This window comes from Hakea prostrata, chromosome 9 (genome assembly GCF_041222555.1).
Source record: "Hakea prostrata isolate BN-2017 chromosome 9, UWA_Hpros_2, whole genome shotgun sequence".
NCBI lineage: Eukaryota > Viridiplantae > Streptophyta > Magnoliopsida > Proteales > Proteaceae > Hakea > Hakea prostrata.
In genome coordinates, this window is record NC_142608.1 from 8,001,342 (window position 1) to 8,021,454 (window position 20,113).

The window sequence follows — 20,113 nt, forward strand, 5'->3', positions numbered from 1 at the left end:
GTCTTGAATTTCAAGTGTTTGTGACATTTGTAACTACACGCGGGACCCCTATTAGGCATGCTAACCTTCAAGGCCTTCTACTTTGTGAAGAAATCATCTACTACTGCTTTGCAACAGGTTACCAACACTATTACAGCAAGTTTGGCACACACTTCTCTTGCTTCTGCGCCTTTGAGGGGAGCTTCTTCTAATGGGGCAACGTATACAAGGCCTAATAGACCTCCTCAAGGTGCTCGTGGAAGGGGTTTTGGTGGCAGGTTTTGTGGTAGAGGTGGTCGGACTCTTTATTGTCACTTTTGTGATCGATATGGGCATGTCCCTAGGTTTAGCTATCAGAGGTGTGTTCCAAAAACTCCTCAGGCTCATGTTGCTACCTCTTCTATTCGCTCTGCTGGTATTCAGTGGCTTCCTGACACTAGAGATTCTCACCATTACATCAAATCTTTGAAATATTACTGCACCTACAAAGATCTTTATCCTTTTAAATTGGTATTCTATGACTTTTACTACATTTTACTTATCTACTTGGTCAATAGTAACTCATATTGTTTTTTACATACTATTTGTCTTCTTACGAATAGCTTAGATTGACATTGGGGCTGCACCTTACCTACTTGCGTGGATATTAGAGTTGCACCTTGCCTACGTGTGCGGACATTAAAGCTGCATTGCCACTTATTCTCAAGATTAATGATTTGTTTTTGAGATATTCTTGTTATTTCAAATTGAAGCCTTTGTTTTGTATGTTCCGCTTGAGGGAGAGTGTTAAAATCTTAGGTTATATTTTAGGTAATTTCCAATTACTATTTTATTTTTGTAAGTCTACCCCAAGATATCAAGGGCAACAGTGGTAGTTTATATTAAGTTAAAAGTCCAAATTTGAGCAAGTTTGTAATCTTTTCTATTATAAATAAAATAAAGCATGCTACTAGGAATACAAGCCGTGATAACTCTATATCCGCATTCTATTATATTTGGACAAATTCAGATAATATCCTCTCGATTTTCGAACGGATTCAGTTGAATTCGGATGATAATTGGATAATTGTTTTCTTAAGTAGATTATTCTAAATGGACATGACTACAAATTGAATATAAGTGTTTGACTACATGTTGACATCTTTACCATTTTGTTTGGGACGTTAGGTTGAAATCTAAGAATTTAACAACTTTGGTAGTTATTTTAGTTGAAAACCTAGAAAAATAGTCACATATTTCAAGTAAAAATTTATAAAAATAAGAAAAATAAATCCAAATATGTAACTTAATTGGATAATCAGTAAGAAAGGGGATACTATATCCACATCGTATTAGTAATCGGACGGATTCGGATATTGCTAAACGGATGCGGATACGAATTAAGGAGCGGATTTTAGTTATCCATTTACACCCTTAAATACAAGCTCTATCGCAGGATCTCTTCATCTTCTCTCTTCATTCTTCTTCTCTGTTCATAACTGAATCACAATTATCGATTTCTGATTCTAACAATTATGCGGCTAGTGGCAGTTGCATGATCGCGAAGAATCTCTCTCTCACTCATACATTAATAGGGTGTACAGAAGATACGAGATGAGAAGATTTTGAACAACTTTATTTTGTTAACAGTCCACATAGAGGTGTTTTCTTATACAAGAAACACACCAGTCAGTATGTATACATTTATTCATCTCTTAGTTGTTTACTCAAGAGTAGGGAAAGATGCTAGCATGGCAAGTCCACAGACACCTTCTGGAGTAACATCTCTTTGAAGTTTCATGTACCCATCCTCACCCCAATCAGTTCCCCAAGAATTCTTTGCCAACCAGTACTTGGTTCCATCTGCATTCTCACCATAACCAACCAGAGTAAGTGCGTGGTCCAGATTGGTTCCACAGCTATCCGCAGTGAATAAACCACCATTGTAGAACTGAAAAGCAAATCCAGTTCCTTCCACGGCAGTAGAGACAGGTTGATTTGCCACTGCCTTGAGTAGTTCCTTCTCATTGTTAGTAGGGACATCCTGGTATCCTGTGATTTGTACTGCATGGTTAGGAAGCTTCGTCTGTTGGCAAGTACCATCGATTTCCTCATATGGATAATCAGATTCAGTGCTGATGCCTTGGTTCTCTACAACGAATTTGAAGGCAGAAACCATAAAACCACCGTGGCAGCCAAAGTTGTTGTCTTTTCTGTCACAGTCTACTAGTTCTTGCTCGGATAAAGAGATTAGATTGTCAGTCTTTAGTTTGTTGATCCCTTCCATGGCTGCAACTGCTGAGAATGCCCAACAACAACCTAGTTTTGATAGATAACATGAAATTTATATTATTAGAGAGAAACCAAAACAGTAATACACTATACGCAAGGCCAGCCCAAATAAATATAAAAATAAGTTGTAAATTGACGAATTTAAATACTCACTGCAGTCGCCTTGGTTTTTGATAGGGGTCACAACTCCTTGGCTTCTCCAATCCATACTAGTACTTACAGCTTCCAAATCACGATACTTAAAACCTGTCGTTGAAGATGAATTTTCTCCAGTAGATTTCATCATGAAACCAGTCCTACCTGCCTTGAACTCTTCATTGGTTAAATCTGCAAAAAGATTGACACTTAGGTTGAATGGCTTGTTCCCAGCTTCGTTGAAAGATTGTATACGTTTCAAGTTGTTCTTGAAAACCAAGAACCGTTTCTCCTTCTCATTGGCATCCTTATAAACACGCCCGTATTTAGCCATCCATTGCTCATGCAGTTGCACCATGGCCATTTCATCAAGAGCCCTGGCTTCTACTTGAGAAACCCAAACCCCTAAAGCAAGGCATATGGCTACACAGAAGCAGCTAAAGCAGCCCTGAAGTGTCAAAGCCATTGTTGATTTCTCAAAGATTTTTTTCTATGATCCAAAACATTTTGAGCAAAAAGGAAAAAAAAGGAGTTAAAAGTCTTAATTCATTTGAGTGATTTTGTCTACTTTATATAGAACTTGCTTCCTCTACAGAAAAACTAGGAAGCAACGAGGTTCTCCTTTTTCTGGAATCTTACTGTTTAGAAAGTTGCACCTATCATGTTTTTTTCGGGTTGTGCTTCAGAATGCGCAGCACGGTGAAGCCAACGGTCGAGATCGAAATGTCGACCGTTCGCTGAATATGCTGCGCATTTACAAGTCAGAGCGGTTTTTTTCTCATTTAGATCTTCTCTGCATTGACTTCCATACTAACCATTGGAAAAATGATGTTTGGAATGCTTTAATTGCAGCCATTGGATGCCAAAAAATCATGCCTTTTGTAAACTCATTGATTCCATTTTAGCCATTCCATCCGATAGTTGCAATTAAATTAGTTCACATGTCGCCCATCTAACAGTTGGACTAACAAGAAAGAAGACAATGTGAGATGGAAATAACACGAATTTGTTTTTCTTTTGAGACGTTGTGTTGTAGCTAGTAATTATAGACAAATTGTTGCCTCATGAATGAACAAAGGCATTTCTACCGTGATCCTCATTAGTTGCTGCCTCTCTTACCTGTTCCACCTTTTCTGGTAAAATCTGTTTACTCCTAGCCCCAATATTCTACCCAATTTAATGTGCCTAAATCCTCTACCCATATAAAGGAAATTTTCAATTCACATAATTGGATATTTGACTTTTTGTTTTTTTTGGGTAAGATTGGATACTATATATATATATATATATATATTGTTGCCAACCCTGGTTTCCAAGGCTATTGTTGCCAACCCTGGTTTCCAAGGCTTTGCCCGACTAATCTGGTGTTCGAGCCGGGTCGCACACCTAGCTGTGGTGGGTGAACCAGCGGGGATTTTTTGCATCCACAAGGTTTCGATGTCAGAACTTTGCTTAAGCGGACCAAGCTGCTTACCACTTGGACCAACCCCCGTTGGTTACTTAACAAATATCTAATAAACACAAAATCTTCTTTTGTAAAAAAGGAGAGAGAAAATTTGAATTTCTGCAATCTATATTTATCACCTGAAAGTTTTAAACCAATTTTGTAATTGGTTTTCAATGGGTGGATCAAAAGTTGAGTAAAAGGAGGTAAAAGCCACTTCAATTACATCTATTATTTTTACGAAAAAATCAATTACAAATTGCAATTTTAATTATCTTTTAGTTTTTAACCCATAATATTAAATGACTAAAATACCTTTCCTTGAGTTTTAAAGAAAGAAATTTATAAAAGGACCCTTGTTTGACTAACCTCTTCACATAGGTGGGTGAACTATGAAGGGATTCTCTCTTCACTCATCTCTTTCCTTCACCAAGAAATCACCCCACCATTAGTCCCATGCCAAAAACCATCCACAAAACAATTGACAAACCTCCAGCGAGATGAACGAGTAGTGACTGTGAGAGTGCAACTATAGGCATCATCATTTATCTTCCCGCATTTTCGACAACCTTAACTTTGTTAGAGTTCCAAGAAACTAACCCAAGAAAATCAGAGACATATATGGCACCAAACTCATCACTTTGTATGCTTACATTGCTTCGAGCAAAATCTTATTTGACTCCAAGAAGATCCAAGGGTTCAATTTGCTTTAGTAATCTAAAAAGCAGATTTGATCATGTATGGATGTGATAGTATAAAAATGTACCTATATGTATCGAATCATTACTTTATTGAATAGATACATCTTTACCAATTGTTACCTCACTGATTCACAAAACAAGCTACTAATTTTTCATAACTATGATGGACTTTAGGTGGTAGTGTGAAACAAAAACTGAAAAACAACTAGTGTTGGGTTTTCTTTGTATCCTAGGAGACTATTCGTTGTAACCTTCTTGCATATAGTGGTAGGGGTGAATTAAGTCTTAAGGAAAGCAATGTCGTAACATGCGTAAAAGTGTCAAAATCTAATATTGTAGTATAATTATTTCAAATTTTCTTTCCAACAAAAAGGGCATTCTAGGAGTTGATGAGACCATTAATCTATTCTTCTCCAACATAGATTTGCCAATAACCATTCTTCTACCAAGTCTTTCATTGAGTTAAATCAATATTAGGTTCTTTTTTTATCAATTTTCATTTAAATTTTCTCTATTAAAAGAAATCAATACTAAAAATCATTTTTTGATAAAGAAAAAAATGAATGTTGATTTGGTAACTATTATTCAAATGAATTATAGAATAAAAAAATAAGTTTGATAAGTGAATAGATACAAATAGTTTTGTAATATTTTCTAATTGGGATGCATGCTCTCCAAAAGAGTCATTTAGAAATTTGGAGAGCGTTGTATGCATCCCAGAAACCATGTAACCACCTTGGCAGCCAAAGTTGTTGTCTTTTCTGTTGCAGTCTACTAGTTCTTGTTCGGATAAAGAGATTAGATACCAGTCTTCAGTTTTTTATCCCTTCCATGGCGGCTGAGAATGCCCGACAACAACATTGTTTTGATAGATAATATCAAATTTATATTATTAGAAAGATAAAGCAAAACAGTAATACATTTTACACAGGGACCAACACGAATGAAAAAAAAAAAAAAAAAAAATTGTAAATTGACGAGTTTAAGTACTCACTGCAGTCGCCTTGGTTTTTGATAGGGGTCACAACTAAGTGTATAAACAGACATGATTGGGATCGGATAGTGGTATATCTATATCCAAATTCTATTATATTCTGACGGATTCGAATAATATCTTATCGGTTCTCGGACGGATTCTGTCGGATTCGGATGATAATCGGATAATTATTTTCTTAAGTAGATTCTTCTAAATGAGCATGAATGTAGATTGCATACAAGTTTTCGACTACCTGATTACATAATTACCTTTTTATTTGTGAGGGCTAGGTTTGAAATTTAAGAATTTAACAACTTTGATAGCTATTTTAGTAGAAAATCTAGAAAAATAATCAAATATCATAGATAAAATTTATAAAAATAAGAATAATATATCTAAATAAGTAACTTAATCGGATAATTTTATCGGATGGATAATAATTGATAAGAAAAGGGTATACTATATCCGCATCCTATTAATAATTAGACGGATTTGGATACCCCTAAACGAATGCGGATGCGAATTCGGAAGCGGATTTCGGTTATCCATTTACACCCCTAGTCACAACTCCTTGGCTTCTCCAATACATACTAGTAGGTACAGCTACCAGATCACGATACTTAAAACTTGCCATGGAAGATGAATTTTCTCCTGTAGATTTTCATCATAAAAACCAGTCCAACCTGCATGCCTTGAACTCTTCATCGGTCAAATCTGCAAAACGATTGAATGGCTTATTCCCAGCTTGGTTGAAAGATTTTATACATTCCAAGTATTTCTTGAAAACTAAGAACCGTTTCTCCTTCTCATTGGCATACTTATAAATACGCCCGTGTTCAGCCATCCATTGCTCATGTAGTTGCACTATGGCCATTTCACCAAGAGCCCTTGCTTCTACTTGAGAAACCCAAACCCCTAAAGCAAGGCATATGGCTACACAGAAGTAGCTAAAGCAGCCCTGAAGTGTCAAAGCCATTGTCAATTTGTCAAAACGGTTAACTTGTTAAGGACTAAATGCAGTTGAGTGGTTTTGTAGAACTTGCTTACTCAACAGAAATACTAGGAAGTAATGAGGTTCTCTTTTTTGAAATCTTATGGTTTATAAAGTTGCTCCTATAATGTTTTTTTCTCATTTATGTTGGAGGTAATTGTATTACAAATTCTTCAAACACAGAAAAATGAAATTGCAATACAATTGAGAGATGAAGATCTTTAGCCAATCCGGAAAGCTTGATGTTGCAACCGAACAAACCACTGATCAATGAGGTTGAGTCACATCTTGAGTGCTGTCTTTAAGGTAATTGATGCACCCTACTACAAAGGGTTCTTCGCACCACCACCTCCAAGATAAAGCAAGCTCCAACTAGAAGATGAGGTAGTTCTTCTAGTTCATTCAAAGAGCCAAAAGCTAGAGCACAACACTTAGACAATTCAAAGAAAGAAATGAATTTTGTAAAACAAATAATGTGAGTGTGATGAGTGTCTCTATTACGCACAACATGCAAGGAAGGGTTGGGTTTATATAGGCCCAAACTACACCTCCTCACAAGGGGGAGAATCAATGGGCTTGTCCCTCCTCCACTAATGTGAATAAACCCCCTTGATCTAACCTCCCCACTACTTGGAGAAGTAACTCTCATATTCACTTCTTTGGAATGAATTGGATTTAATCCATTGAAAGACCTTAACCCCATTCATGGTAATGGCCATGAATGATCATGAAGTATATATTATAATTCACATAATTTAATTATTATTTTATTTTATTTTGGTATGATTGGATACTTTGCACGTGTCTAATATAAACACAAAATCTTCCCATTTTCAGAAAGGAAAGGAGAGAAAAGATTTGAATTTCTGAAATATTTTTAAACCAATTTTGTAATTGGTTTTCAATGGGTGGATCAAAAGTTGAGTAAAGGGGGGCAAAAGCCACTTCATTTAGATGGGCTACTTAAGATTGGTGAAAACCCACTTAAGCTGCTAAGAAAAGGGTCATTAGAAATGCCCAATGGGTTTACGGACCAAAGGAGTCGATCGGCCCGGCCCACCTTGGTGTTTTTAGTCCTCACTTCTTGGCGAATGAGGAGCTAATGGATCCAAGTTGAGAGTTTATCGCCGACATGAGGCAAAATTTCGAGGTGTCGCTTGGGGCGACATGATACCCCCCAGCGACACCGACTTAACATTAAGTTGGCGATATGTTGCCGGTTATCGGCGATATATCGCCGTCATCGACTTTTTCGATGACACCGGACCACCCCACCGCCGGAACCCAAGCGAGAACCACCTCCACACTCCACCCCCACCTCCGGCACCCAAACTAGAGCCACCTCCATGGTGGATTGGCCGTGATCTTTTCTTCATGGCAATAGCCAGTGGAGATCCTGAACTCCCAGCGATGTCAGGCATTTTTCAACCGAGCAATCAGGAAGATAATCAGCCTATGGATCAGTCGATCTCTAAACGAAACACTTCTAACCATTCGACTTTTGATCATTCTCCAACCAGTTTGAAGGCACAACAGCTGATTGCTGAGGAATTTGCTAAAGAAAATCACAAGAAAGAGAATAATAGTCCAACCGTAAAGGATAGCTCCATGAGACGAGGGATCGATAACCAGACTTATTACGTGTTAGGTCACCAAACTGCGAAACCACACAATCACCCTTCCTGCTAGGGACCTCCATCTGCTAGGAACGCGACCCCGATCGTTGAAGCTCTTCCATCTGCAGATTCCGGTGTTGATGACTCCAATCATAAGATCTGAGCCAATGTCGCACTCCTTTAGCAACTCAGAGCTATCTTCAATTCTCAAGCCAAGGAACTAAGGAGATCAAGTGGTTTGGGGATGGCAACATGTTTGACGGCCAGTATCGCTGGGAAGGAGCGAGAGTTGCAGAGAAACGAGAAACGAGAAACGGAGAAAGTGAGAAATCCGACACTTTAGGTTTGGGGAATTGGTTTTGTGATATTTAGGTTTGCAAATATCGACCGACTTTTGGCGACATGTCGCCCGAGTTGCCGTGAATAAAGAGCTAGTGAATTTAGTTTTCAATTAAATAGGTTTCTTTTGATATGATTTACTGGTCTTTCTTTATATCATATCATACTCTACTATTATAAAAGCACTAATTCAAGAATTGTAATTTTAGTATAAATATAAAAAGAGCAAATTGCACTGGCACCCCAAAATGGAGGCCTTAAAGCACTGACACCCCACTTTATGTTTAAAAAACACATAGGTCCTATTCTGTTAGAAGGGTTATTACATGGTTAGTCATCTTTTTGCTAAGACTATTATACCCTTGACTTATTATTAAAGAAATCTATTCTCATTTCCCAAAAAAAAAAAAAAAAAAAAAGAAGAAAGACTAACTTTGTGAACGATTGGGAGTTTAACCGTTTCACTTCTCATTTCTCACTTTTCATTTCTCATTTCTCCCAATCGTTCAATCGTTTCACTTCTCATTTCAACCATTTTCTCCCTGCGTTTGAAAACGGTTGAAGGTTTTCTCCCTCCATTCAACCATTTTCTCCTTGCATACAATCGGGAGTTTAGGGTTATTTCTCTTTGTGCACGTTTCCTTCAACCGTTTTCTCGCTGCGTTTGAAGACAGCCGTTTTGTCCTTGCACAGGATTGGTTTTCGTTTCTCCCTACACACATTTGAAGAGTGAAGACACTAGATACAGGAGCAACTCAATATTTTTAGGAGAAGCTATTACTCGTGTCTCACCAACCATCTGTCGCCTTGAGAAGGGTAAATAACTTCACTTGTTTCTCTCACCAACCATCTGTCTCCTACTTTATTGCAAGATTTGTTTCAACTATAATTTTTTAAAGTAGCTGGTTTTGAATTTTAGTCTTTGTGGGTTCCATCCACTACCCATTTTTCTTATTTTAATTCTTATTTTAATTCTTTGTGACGTTCTCTAGGTTTTCTTTTGATTTTTTTTCAAAGAATATTTGAGTACCATGCGATCTTCCTAGCCTTTATCAATGTCCATTCAAATCGGTTTTGTATTTTGGTTGAACGCACAATATTAAGACTACTTTGTGTTTTTTTTTTTTTTTTTTTTTTTTTGAAACTGCTTTAGGAGTATTGAGCTTCTCTTGACTTCTACTAGAATATTAATCCATTGGTTGACAGCAGACTTCAATCTATTTTTTAAAGTTTTTATTCAGTAATAAATTTGTGCAACTACATTTACATTGCATCAAGGCTGTTTCACTTTTGATATATGTTTTGCTTTGTCCTTTAGTACCAAGGCAAACTATGGATCCTAGTGTTAGAAGGGTTGAAAAGCAGCCAATCAGAAGGGTTCAACAGCAACCAGCTGGAAAAAATGTTGAAGGCAGTATTTCTACAACAGTGCCATCAACCATTAGTGTATCCGAAGTTGTGCCAGAGATTAGTGTTGAACATAATTATGCTGAATCAACTACCATTGTTGAGCCTAATGACCAGGAAGACACTGATTTTGAATATGATGATGAACTAGACTTAGACTTTAGTGAGGAAGAAGAGAGATCATCAGACGATGACAGTGAATTAGGAGATGAAGAAGAAGAAGAGGAAGAGCAACCACAACTAGGGAATCAAATAATTTTAGTTAATGAAAATGAAGTCTTGGATGAGTGGCACATCCAAGATGATAACATAGGAATTGTGGGTGGAGATCCAGATTTTAAAAAAGATTCATTGTTTGAAAATGTTCATTGCTTCAGGAATGCTTTGAAAGAGCACTCAATCAAAGGAGGTTTTGATATTTTGAGATTGAAGAATGAGAGCAAAAGGGTCACCGCAATTTGCAAGGCTGATGGTTGCCCTTGGAAAGTTCATGCACTTGCTACAAGAGATGGAGTGACTTTTAAGATCAAGTCTATTGGCCCTGATCACACTTGCTTTACTGTTGACGCAAATGCAAATGCAAATTCCCCTTGGATTGCAAGTGTAATGGCTGCCAACTTAAGGCCGAACCACATATGAAGACCATTAGCATGGTTACCTATATACAAGACAAGTTTGGTATTAAAGTATCCAAGCATCGATGTTACAGAGCTAAGTTAATTGCAAGAGGAGAATCCAAAGCACATCACATGGCTGCTTTTGCCAGACTACCTACCTTTTGTGAATTGGTAGCAAGTAGAGATCCAGGTAGTATAATCAAGTTACAACCATGTGCAAGAGAGGACTTAACAATTGAACCCAAGTTCAATCGAATATTTATTTGCTTTGATGCATGTAAGAGAGGGTTCATCCTTGGTTGTAGGCCTTATATAGGTTTAGATGGATGTCATCTCAAGGGAAGATATGGGGGGGTTCTATTGGCAGCAACCTCACTTGATGGGAACGGTAGCTTATTTCTCCTTGCATTTGTTGTGGTGGAAGTGGAGAATAAAGACACATGGGAATACTTCTTGCTATGCTTAGATGAGACACTAAGGATTGAAATGCAGTACTTAGGGTTGACATTTATGACAGATAAGCAGAAGGTATTGTAGCTTAATGCATTTTATTGATTTTTTTCTTCTTTTTTTATTTTTATTTGATAGTTTAGTGTATTGTGCTAATATATTATATTGAATATTTTAGGGTCTTGTACAAGCCATCAACCATGTATTTCCTAGTGCCCACCATAGGATATGTTGTAGGCACTTGTATAACAACATGAAAGCTAAGTATAAGAACCTTCTTTTAAAGACACAACTTTGGAAAGCTGCTCAAGCTACAAATGAGTTTGTTTTCAAAAAGACAATAGAGCAGATGAAGGCCTTAAGTGTGGAAGCCCATGATTGGTTGATGGCAAACCCCACAGAAGAATGGTCAAAACATGCCTTTGACAGTAGGTGCAAGTGTGACTTTAACACAAACAACTTGGCAGAGTCATTCAACAATTGGATTGGGCCATTGAGAGCCAAACCTATCCTCACACTAGTTGATGAGATAAGGGTGAAGATGATGGTAAGGTTACATGAGAAGTACACATATGCATGTTGCCTTCCAGATGGAGTGACACCACATGTGAAGAAGAAGTTAAAGGTGATTGAATCCGATGCAAGATTCTTGAATGTTTATGCTGCTGGTGACAACCAATTTGAGGTGTTGGATGGATTTTCTAGGATAGTGGTGAATTTGAACACTTGGGATTGTCATTGTGGAAGTTGGAGAGTCTCTGCCATACCTTGTAAGCATGCAGTTGCATGTATTAAACATAGTAGGAGAGACCCTGAAGACTTTTGTGACAATTACTTTAGTCTTGAGAAACTGAGACAAACATACAGTGGGATAATTCATCCACTTCCAAGTTTACAAGAGTTGGAAATTAACAAGGATTTGTTTTTCTGGTGTGATGCAACCTCCTGATTTGAGGAGGCAACCTGGTAGGCCTAGGACCAATAGGAGGAAGGAACCGGGTGAATTAGGTCGATCAGATTTCCTAAATAAAAGTAGCAAGTCAAAGTGTGGTATTTGTAGACAAGTGGGGCATAACTCCAGAGGTTGCCAAAGAGATGCATATAACACAAAGGTAAATATGTTTTTAGTTTATTTCAACAGCCAGTATTTTACTAATCAGTAGTACAATTTGTTAATATTTTTGTTAATAGGTAGGTATTGTTTGTTGCAGTCAAAGAGAAAGTCTGTTGACATAAATGAGTCTCAAAGAAGCATTGGATCTCAAAGAGTTACAAGGTCTCAAGCCTCTTCCAATGTTGTCACTGCACAAACAAAGAAGAGAGCGAAAATGGCTGCATTGCAAGAGAGAAAAAGGGCCCAAGCAGCTGCGAGGAAAGCACAAGGAGGAGTTGATGATGGGAACTTTGATTATAGCACTGGCAGTCCCCTTGTTTTTTTTTTTCTTTTTTTTTTTTCCAAAAAAAAAAATTTTTTGAAAAACATTTCGACCTTGGAAAAGGTCGAATTTGAGGTTTCGGTCGAAATTTCGACCGAAACTGGATACTTTTTTCCTGATTCTTGAAAACTCAATTTCGAGCCTCAAATGCACTCAAATTGATTTGGATTTTTGCATACTAGCTATTTCAAACATAATAAACACTATAATAACTACTAGTTTACTAAAAAACTACCGAAATGTAACATCCAACATTCAAGTATATAGTACATGAATCAGAGAAGAAGTTGTATTGTTATTACTTACAAGTTACAACTTACAACTTACAACTTGCTTACAAGTCTATTCTATTCAAGCCTCAAGGTCTCCCTCTTCCGTCCGCACCCCATACAAATGACAATATAACTCCCATGATGTTTGCCCCCGCCCCATATAGTTTTGGACATAGTCAAAAACGCACCTCATATGTGGCCTCATCCACATGCATAAGATTCCCTAACGGTGGGAAGTTGTGAATCTCCAAAGGAACTGGTGGTGGTGGGCCTTGTGGCCGTGGAATAGTGTGGAAGATCCGCTCAACAAATGAAAGACCACCCCGCCGGCCTCGGGACTAGGAGAAGGATAAGGATACCGATAAGGTCGCAGTGGCCGACCCGATAATCGATAGTGGGAGGGACACCATAAGCTCCATAGGCCGCTCCATAACCATAAGGCTCTAGTCGGGGACGGCCCGACCCCGAACGATAGCCAGAGGGACACCATATGGTCCATAACCATAAGGACCATAACCATAAGTCGACTCGGTAGAACCAATACTCTCCACGGGATCATATGAGGACTCGAGGCCTATGCCATCCGGATCCTCTAGAGGTGGAGGAGTCTCTAGTATCATCAATGCTCATCGATCTCATAGATCCCACAAGCCTCGGCATCGGATGGACGGTAGGACCCATATGATGGTGTGTCCTGTGCTCAGCCAGCGTTCCCCTTCCCCTTCCTCGAATATGTAGAGGAAACATTTTGCCTCGAGATGCAGCCGATGGTCGAACCGTGTCGCGGGGTGAACCGACTCTCTCCGTGAATCTCGGTGGTGTCCTCCCCCTTGACTCTCACGCCAGCAGGGGTGGTGGTGGTGGTCTCTCCCTAGGATCAGCGAACCCGATCACGAGGTCCCACACCCTCCTCATCCCCTCCATCATCACCATCACCGTCATCATCATCACCATCATCGTCATCGCCGGAGGCCCGAGTCACCTCATCTCGGTGTCGGACCGGAAAATCAAATCCTCACTCGGGTGGATGCACTAGGGTGTGGCACGAAGGGACGGGCGGGCTCGCATGTGGCCTCCCCTCCCGGGCCATGAAGTCCCCCACATCAGCCCCCATCTCCTCCGCAACCGACTATTGGGAAGACCTCCATCCTCATCCAAGAATCCGTCTCCACTATCCCCGATCCAGCCAACCACCGGGTTATCATCATCATCCATCTCAAATATGTCGGCCAACTCGATATTGGTGCTCTCTCCGTCCATCCTCGCCTAATATGATCCTCTCTCGGCCTCATATTATAGTGTAGGTAGACAAGGTCCTCTAGACGCTTCACACCCAATCGGTTGCGCCTCTTTGAGTGAATGAGGCTGAAGGTGCTCCAATTTCGCCACAACCAGGGCGGAACATGTTTGGGAGAGCACTTTGCTTGCAATCCTACTCAAGTTGTGTGAATCACGTCCAAATTGCAACCACCACTCAGCTGCAACAAACATAGACTCCAAGTCATTTTAATACTTAAATAACTATATTAAAGATAGAATCATAGAATATAATAATTAAATGTATAATGTATAATGAAATAAATGAATGAACTTGCCTGCAGGGCGGTTTCCGTCCGATACAGCCACAAAGACGACCAAAGCTCCCAAGTGGCATCCCTAAAAGCCTTTATCTAATATATGAAGAGAAAAACAATAACTAGTTAGTACTTAGTAGTTACTACTTACTAGTTACTACTTACTAGGTTAATGACTTAGTATAAAACTACGAATTGTGAATATCAAATGATTCTAATCACTATCTCACCTCCATAAGGATGACCGCTTGTTTAGCCGTATCCGGTTCGAACTTCTCCACTACGCTTTGCACAGCATCCATCAAATCTTGCCTCATCCCAATATTGTCCTTGTAATGGTACTTGGGATTTAAATAGTATGTCGTGTAAGAAAAAGTATGTTATAAAAGGGAATAGTTAATGCTTAAGCCTTAATAGTGTGATAACATAATGAAAATTAAATTAAATACTAGACTTAAGTACTTAACAACTTAACAACTCACCAGCCTTATGAAGGATGCTGCAACATAGACTCCCATCTACCGTTGATGATTTGAAGGACTTTCTTGTTGCGCGTGGGTAGACCCGAGCAACTTGCCGCTTCATCCTATCTACCGCAGCAAATATGTGTGCTAGAGTAGGTTTTCTTTGCTGATCTACCATCCTCAACACATTCACCACGAGCTCAAGCATCTTCACTACTATCCTCACATTGTGCGAAACCTCATCAAGGATAGTCAACCGAGCCTCCTTCCTCCCACGATGAAGAACCCTCCAGTTAAACCACTCCTCGATGCAAACATACTCCTAAGGCCGCCTTCCTACTCTCAAAGCTCGCAGTGCTATCCAATTAGTAGCAAACGGTTATGCGGCCTCACTAACTCACCCCGACACTTGTCCCTCATCATCCTTAATGCATAGGTGTGGTTATATATGAAGGTGCTAACATGTCGAGCTTGGTCCACCGTATTCTTCACAAGCTTGACCTTTCCAATCTCCTTCAACATTAAGTCAATGCAAAGTGAGCAGCACAAGGAGTCCAAAAGAGCCTATATCTCGTCCATCCATCAAGGCATCAAGCCATCAATACAAAGTTATAAAGTGTACATGTATATGTGTAATGTAAATATATGTATTTACAAATGAAAATTAATACTATATGTTTAGACTTTAGATACCTGGAGTTCTCTTGCATCTTCAACCCAGCCTTTCTTGTAGTTGGAGCCATTATCACCACAATTTGAACTACATTTTCCACTCCAACCTCCTTCACCACTTGCTTCAGAATTTGTAAATGTATTTTGCATCCTTCTTCTCACCGGATGCATCTACCGACTTGAGGAACACCGTCCTCCCATCACAATTCAACATGAAATTGATGATGGACTGCCTAGTGGGACCAGTCCAACCATCAGCCATCGTAGTCACTCCATAATGATTCCACATGGGCTTTAATCCCTTAATGTATTCATTTATGTCCTCTTTATGCTTAGGCAAATACACATTGTATATCTCATATGGAGTGGGGCCCGTACACCACTCCCAGCCTCGCCATCCGCTCAATCATATCTCCGTAGTAGGGCCCCCGAGCTGTATGTGCTGGAACACTATGGTAATGCGCCCATTTGGAGAAAGCCATCCCCACTTTCTCCTTCACACTCCCCCATAAGTGCTTCAACTTTCTCTCGTTTATGCTCGTGCCTCGCAATAGGGCCGGATCATTGCGAAGAATCTCAAGATCCGGATCCGTAGGATGTGCCGAGGAAGCTCGACCCCTTGTAGGGGCCCGTGGGATAGGAGCCTCCCGCCTCGACACTCGAGACCTCCTCATAGGGACTTGGGAGCCACCTACACCTCCCATACCTACCGGCTCTCTAGAGGACCCACAACCCGCACCTCTCGTTGCCTCCCCGATGTCATCAATCCTCTCGTTGCTCCCTACTCATCATCATCGCCCTCCTCACTGATCGGCCTCGGATCGGGTCACCGTCTCCGGCTCATCCCTACCATAACCCTCGAGATCCGGAAGGTCATCTAAACAGCATCCTCGAACTCATCCCTCTCGTGTTCTCTTCTCTTTCCTCTTTTGCTTTCCACCACTAATATATGAGGCCATTGCCTTCTTGACCTCTACAGCACCTTTGGGCACCCCGTTACATCCCCGTTGCCACCAGCTAGATGCACCTTCAATCTAGTGGCCCCACCTCCTCCTATTTGTTTCTTGCAAGAATTACACTCACTCTTCCTCTTATCACCGTCGCTGGCCTTCCATGATCCCAAGCTATGTCTGACATCTTTAAAATAGAGTGCCTGATACAAGAAACACATACTAAGTATCTTGAAAAGCTCCACAATATGCTCTAAAAATGACATACATGCTTCTAATAATAACCTCCTATTTTTAAATATTAAAAAAAATATGTATAACTATATAAGTATTTTTTTAATATATAAATAATTTTAAAATATATAAAATACACACTAACTATCTTAAAAATATCCACAACATGCTCAAAAAATTGCATACATGCTTCCACTAATACTCTCCTATTTTTAAATTTAAAACAGAAATTAATTATTTTTTTAATATTTAAATATATTTTTTTAATTATTTAAATATATATTAAATACAGTAAAATTACATAATTAACAGAAAAAAAATTAATTCAACACCATCACAGAATATGGTGTCTCAACTCTCACATACATCCATTTGAAGCTTATACATGTACTATACATAAACATTTTTAACAATATACATAATTTAGTAAATAATTTTTAATAACAGAAAAATAAAAAATAGTAGGAAGAATCAAAAAATAATTTTGACACTACAAATTCATAGATTATCACTCTAAAGTAAACATATATAAATTTGGAAGCAATCTAACATGATTTAAGGCACAAATGAAACAAAATCAAAAATGAGGAAGTTGGTTACTCACCTTGCAAGATTTGAGAAAATGCACAAATGGAGGAGCAAATCAAGAGTTTGAAGGAAATGGAATACTAGAAATTAGGTGTAGAATGGGATGAAAGCAAGTGAAATGAGCAAAAATGCAAAATTAGGTCGAAATCACCCGGCGATATCGCTCGAAACTCGTCGAAACTCACGGTAGGTCGAAACGGGTCGAATCGGGTAATTTATAACCTACGATGTGTCGTTTCGGCCCGATATGGTATCGGGTCGAAATTTCGATCAGATCGACCGAAATTTCGGTCGATACGAAACGAAATGGATACTTTTGTGCTACTACTCAATTTCGTTTCGAGTTGGATTTTTGCAGGCATTTCGATCGAAATTTCACCATTTCGATCGAATTTTCTTCCATGGTTTAATCTTGGTGTGGGAAAAAAAAAAAAAAAAAAAAAAAAAAGAAAAGGAGAAAATATTAAAAAAAAAAAAAAAAAAAAAAAATATAAAAAAAAATTGGGCGTGTGGTGGTCTTTTTCTCCCCCCCCCCCCCTCTGTTTTTTTTAAAAAAAAAAAAAAAAAAAAGAAAAAAGAAGAGAAAAAAGAAAAAAAAAAAAAAAAAAAAAAAAAAAAAAAATGTTTATTTTTTTTTTTTGTGTAAATCTTAATGGTTTGGTACAATTTTTTCTTTTTTTCTTAAATCTATGGATGCAAGTAGAGTAATAGGCACTGAATGCAATGACTTTTAGTGGAACTGTAATAGCTGAATTGAGAAGAGTTTGTACAGAGGTAGGCTTTAGGCTACTGGCCACAATGAATCCTTACAGCTTTATGTTGCTTATCTGCTGCAGTCAGATGCAACCCTGCTGTAGTCTAATCTGGCAACCCTGCTGTAGTCTAATCTCTGAAGGCTACAAGAAGTATCTTCATTGTTAAAGAGGATTTCAATTTTACAACCCTGCTGTACTGGGCTTGTAATCAGAACTGATGAACTGAGAAGTATCTTCATTGTTAAAGAGGTATATTGTTCTAAAAGAGCAAAGGAATAATATATTACAGGGAAGACCTCTAGTTGCATTCCCCACCCACAGTATATTGATTTGGTTCCTTTTTTTGACCTTTGAACTATGAACCCTCTCAAAGTACCTTAAAGTAGAGCGTCTCATTTTTTTCCCCTTCTTGATTTTAAAATGAATTAAGCTTTACTGGTTAGTTAGCTAGGGGGATCAAGTCTTGATAATTCCATTGTTACTCGTTAGTTATGGATCCATAACCTTCTGTTTTGTTAGACTTACTGCATTCAATGTTATTATTTACTGCACTTTTCAAAATTAGAGAGCATAAAAACTAAGCTAATATATCTGGTAAGCAGGGAAGCAATAAAAGATTAGATGATTGCTCAAATAATTGGCAGGAGAATGAGGTAATGTCTTCAGAGACTCCTAATTTGATCTAGTCATCCCTTATCAGAATTATAATTCCATCATTGCTGCAAGCCATCCTGGACCAGAATAATGAGCTGCGAATCATTCACATATTGTCTTTTCAGGGGCAGTGAAGTGCACATTTGATGGCATTGTTCAACAGCATGAGACTATATGCATGAGCTTGTACAAATTTCCCTAGGGGCAAAATATTTTGACAGAAATGGATCGGATGATCATGAATGTGATCCTAAAATATTGAATCAAGCAAGAACTGCCTCCCTTAATATGTGCAGAAGTTATATCTTAGAGCCCAAACTGGACCAATTGGCACCTCTTTCGGTATGTGACTAATTCTTTGTTTTCTTTTCCCCCTTTGTTTTCATTTTCTGATCATATTTCATAGCAATATACGTGGGCAAGGGAGAGATTTAGTGCTTGGAACATCTTTGTTCAGTTCCCTACATCCGTGACAAAATGGACAAGATGGCACCATTCACTTTTGGGATGATTTCCTTTAAATTTAGATGATCCAAAAGACTTCAATTGTGCTGGTTATGAGTTGTAGCCTCAACATAGAAAATCTATTGCTATTTCCCTCATTCATTAAAACCTTGTTCTGCTGCTTGTGCTTCTTCAACAGAGTATACTGATAATATGTGAATCTCCCCTCACTAGATCTCCATGTTACTATTCGTCATAAGGTTTTAACATTGTTATCAAGTAATTGAAGTATACACAAAGAAGACATTTGAGTATCGTAACAATAATAGACAAGTTCAATTTGAACTCAATCAAATGTCAACTATGAAGTTATTTCTGTTTTTTATTTCCCTCTGCTGCATAAGCCATTGGTAGACATTTTCTTCTAGTAATATTGATTAATACCTGATATGAAATATATGAAACCGTCAATCTTTAAGCCTTGAAAGTGAACTAAAGTCCAAACATCTCTCCCAAATAGTTGGATCTTATCCATGGATAAATCTATTGTATTTTAAGCCCCTATTGTGATTAGAATCAGGTCCTATGGAACAGGCTTTTAAGCCCCTATTTAGTACCCCATAGTGGAAGATCAAAACCAGACACTAATAATCAAATTTTTCTCAAGCAAGTTATTGGGCATGTAAGCCTTTTCTCTAATGTGAGATCCTTTAGTATATAAAGTCTAGACTGTTCCTTTACCTGAAATTTATGTTCAATCTTTTCAATTTACATTGTTTTTTTGAGACTGCAAATAATTAGACTAGCTCCATGGAATTTAAAAAACACAGATCATCTGTAAATGTGTTCTGTTTTCAGGTTTTTAGTCGTTATCTTGTTTGGTACTCCGTCCTGTATATGCAAATCATAATTGTGCTCTAATTGTTATTGTAGGCTGATGACTGGATTTGTTGAGGGATTTCAGATTCTTGACAGTTTTAACCTTAACATGGAGAGAGCTCTATGAATCATGTCTTGCCTCTGCGGGAAGCTTGTAAGCAGTTATGTTACTATCTTGCATCATTAATAGAAAAGATGGGACAAAAAGAATACCCTGTTACTCAGCTCTCTACTGATTCAGAGGGAGCATTGGCATAAAGAATTG

The 20,113-nt window shown here is 38.4% G+C and overlaps 1 protein-coding gene and 1 pseudogene across 1 annotated transcript; one reads left to right on the forward strand and one right to left on the reverse strand.

The window, feature by feature from the left end:
- Positions 1-1,681: 1,681 nt before the first annotated feature.
- Positions 1,682-2,851, reverse strand: LOC149004454 (senescence-specific cysteine protease SAG39 pseudogene; annotated as a pseudogene).
- Positions 2,852-9,812: 6,961 nt separating this feature from the next.
- Positions 9,813-12,009, forward strand: LOC149004455 (uncharacterized). The gene is made up of 2 exons (XM_089169446.1): positions 9,813-11,004; positions 11,105-12,009. Exons 1-2 carry the CDS (start codon positions 10,495-10,497, stop codon positions 11,873-11,875), a joined length of 1,281 nt encoding a protein of 426 aa, XP_089025572.1. The 5' UTR covers positions 9,813-10,494; the 3' UTR covers positions 11,876-12,009.
- Positions 12,010-20,113: the final 8,104 nt, after the last annotated feature.